The 529-nt window shown below is 49.9% G+C and overlaps 1 protein-coding gene across 1 annotated transcript; it reads right to left on the bottom strand.

Moving 5' to 3' along the window:
- Window positions 1-21: 21 nt before the first annotated feature.
- LOC110011537 (zinc finger CCCH domain-containing protein 14-like) lies at window positions 22-507 on the bottom strand (the record flags this gene model as incomplete). Its single annotated transcript, XM_020691715.1, has 1 exon — window positions 22-507. A coding segment is annotated over one exon (486 nt), but the record flags the coding sequence as incomplete, so codon positions are not given.
- Window positions 508-529: the final 22 nt, after the last annotated feature.

The following is a 529-nucleotide window of genomic DNA, read 5'->3' as shown; positions in this document are numbered from 1 at the left end:
AGTGTTACGAGAAGTAGACACTTAAATCCCTGTTTTGCGTAGCTCAGCTGCCCCGTGGGCAAAATGGCACCTATCTCCAAATGTGCAGGACCTTTTGGAGAAGTTCTCACAAAGCATGGTCTTGAAGTTGCTCCCGGGGGTAGCATGACCTCCAGGGCCTCCAATGGCCTTCGCAGGGCCACCAACTGAACCAATACTAATAATCAGTTCTCTCACCATTGCACTTGCTTGCTTAATTTGTTCAAATGTACCCTCGAGCTCAATGTTTCTAAGGTTTGGATCTGTCTCGTGCTCTTGGATAGCTAACTTGGCTCCCATTTGCCGGCTTATCTGCTTGGAATTCACTCCGCCTTTCCCAATGATGGCACCAGCTAGGGAAGCATCCACACTGATCTTGGTAGTAGCTGAGGCACTAAAACTGCCTGCAGGTCCTGGTACAGGTGGCTTTGCTCGAGCAACAAAGCAGCCAGGAATAGCTCCAATGGCACGAGGATCCTCCTGAGCTTGTATGATAGGTTTGCCAAGCTCC

This window comes from Sesamum indicum, unplaced genomic scaffold (assembly GCF_000512975.1).
Source record: "Sesamum indicum cultivar Zhongzhi No. 13 unplaced genomic scaffold, S_indicum_v1.0 C03431, whole genome shotgun sequence".
Lineage (NCBI taxonomy): Eukaryota > Viridiplantae > Streptophyta > Magnoliopsida > Lamiales > Pedaliaceae > Sesamum > Sesamum indicum.
Note: the sequence above shows the minus strand (reverse complement) of the source record. Positions and strands in the feature narration are given on the sequence as shown.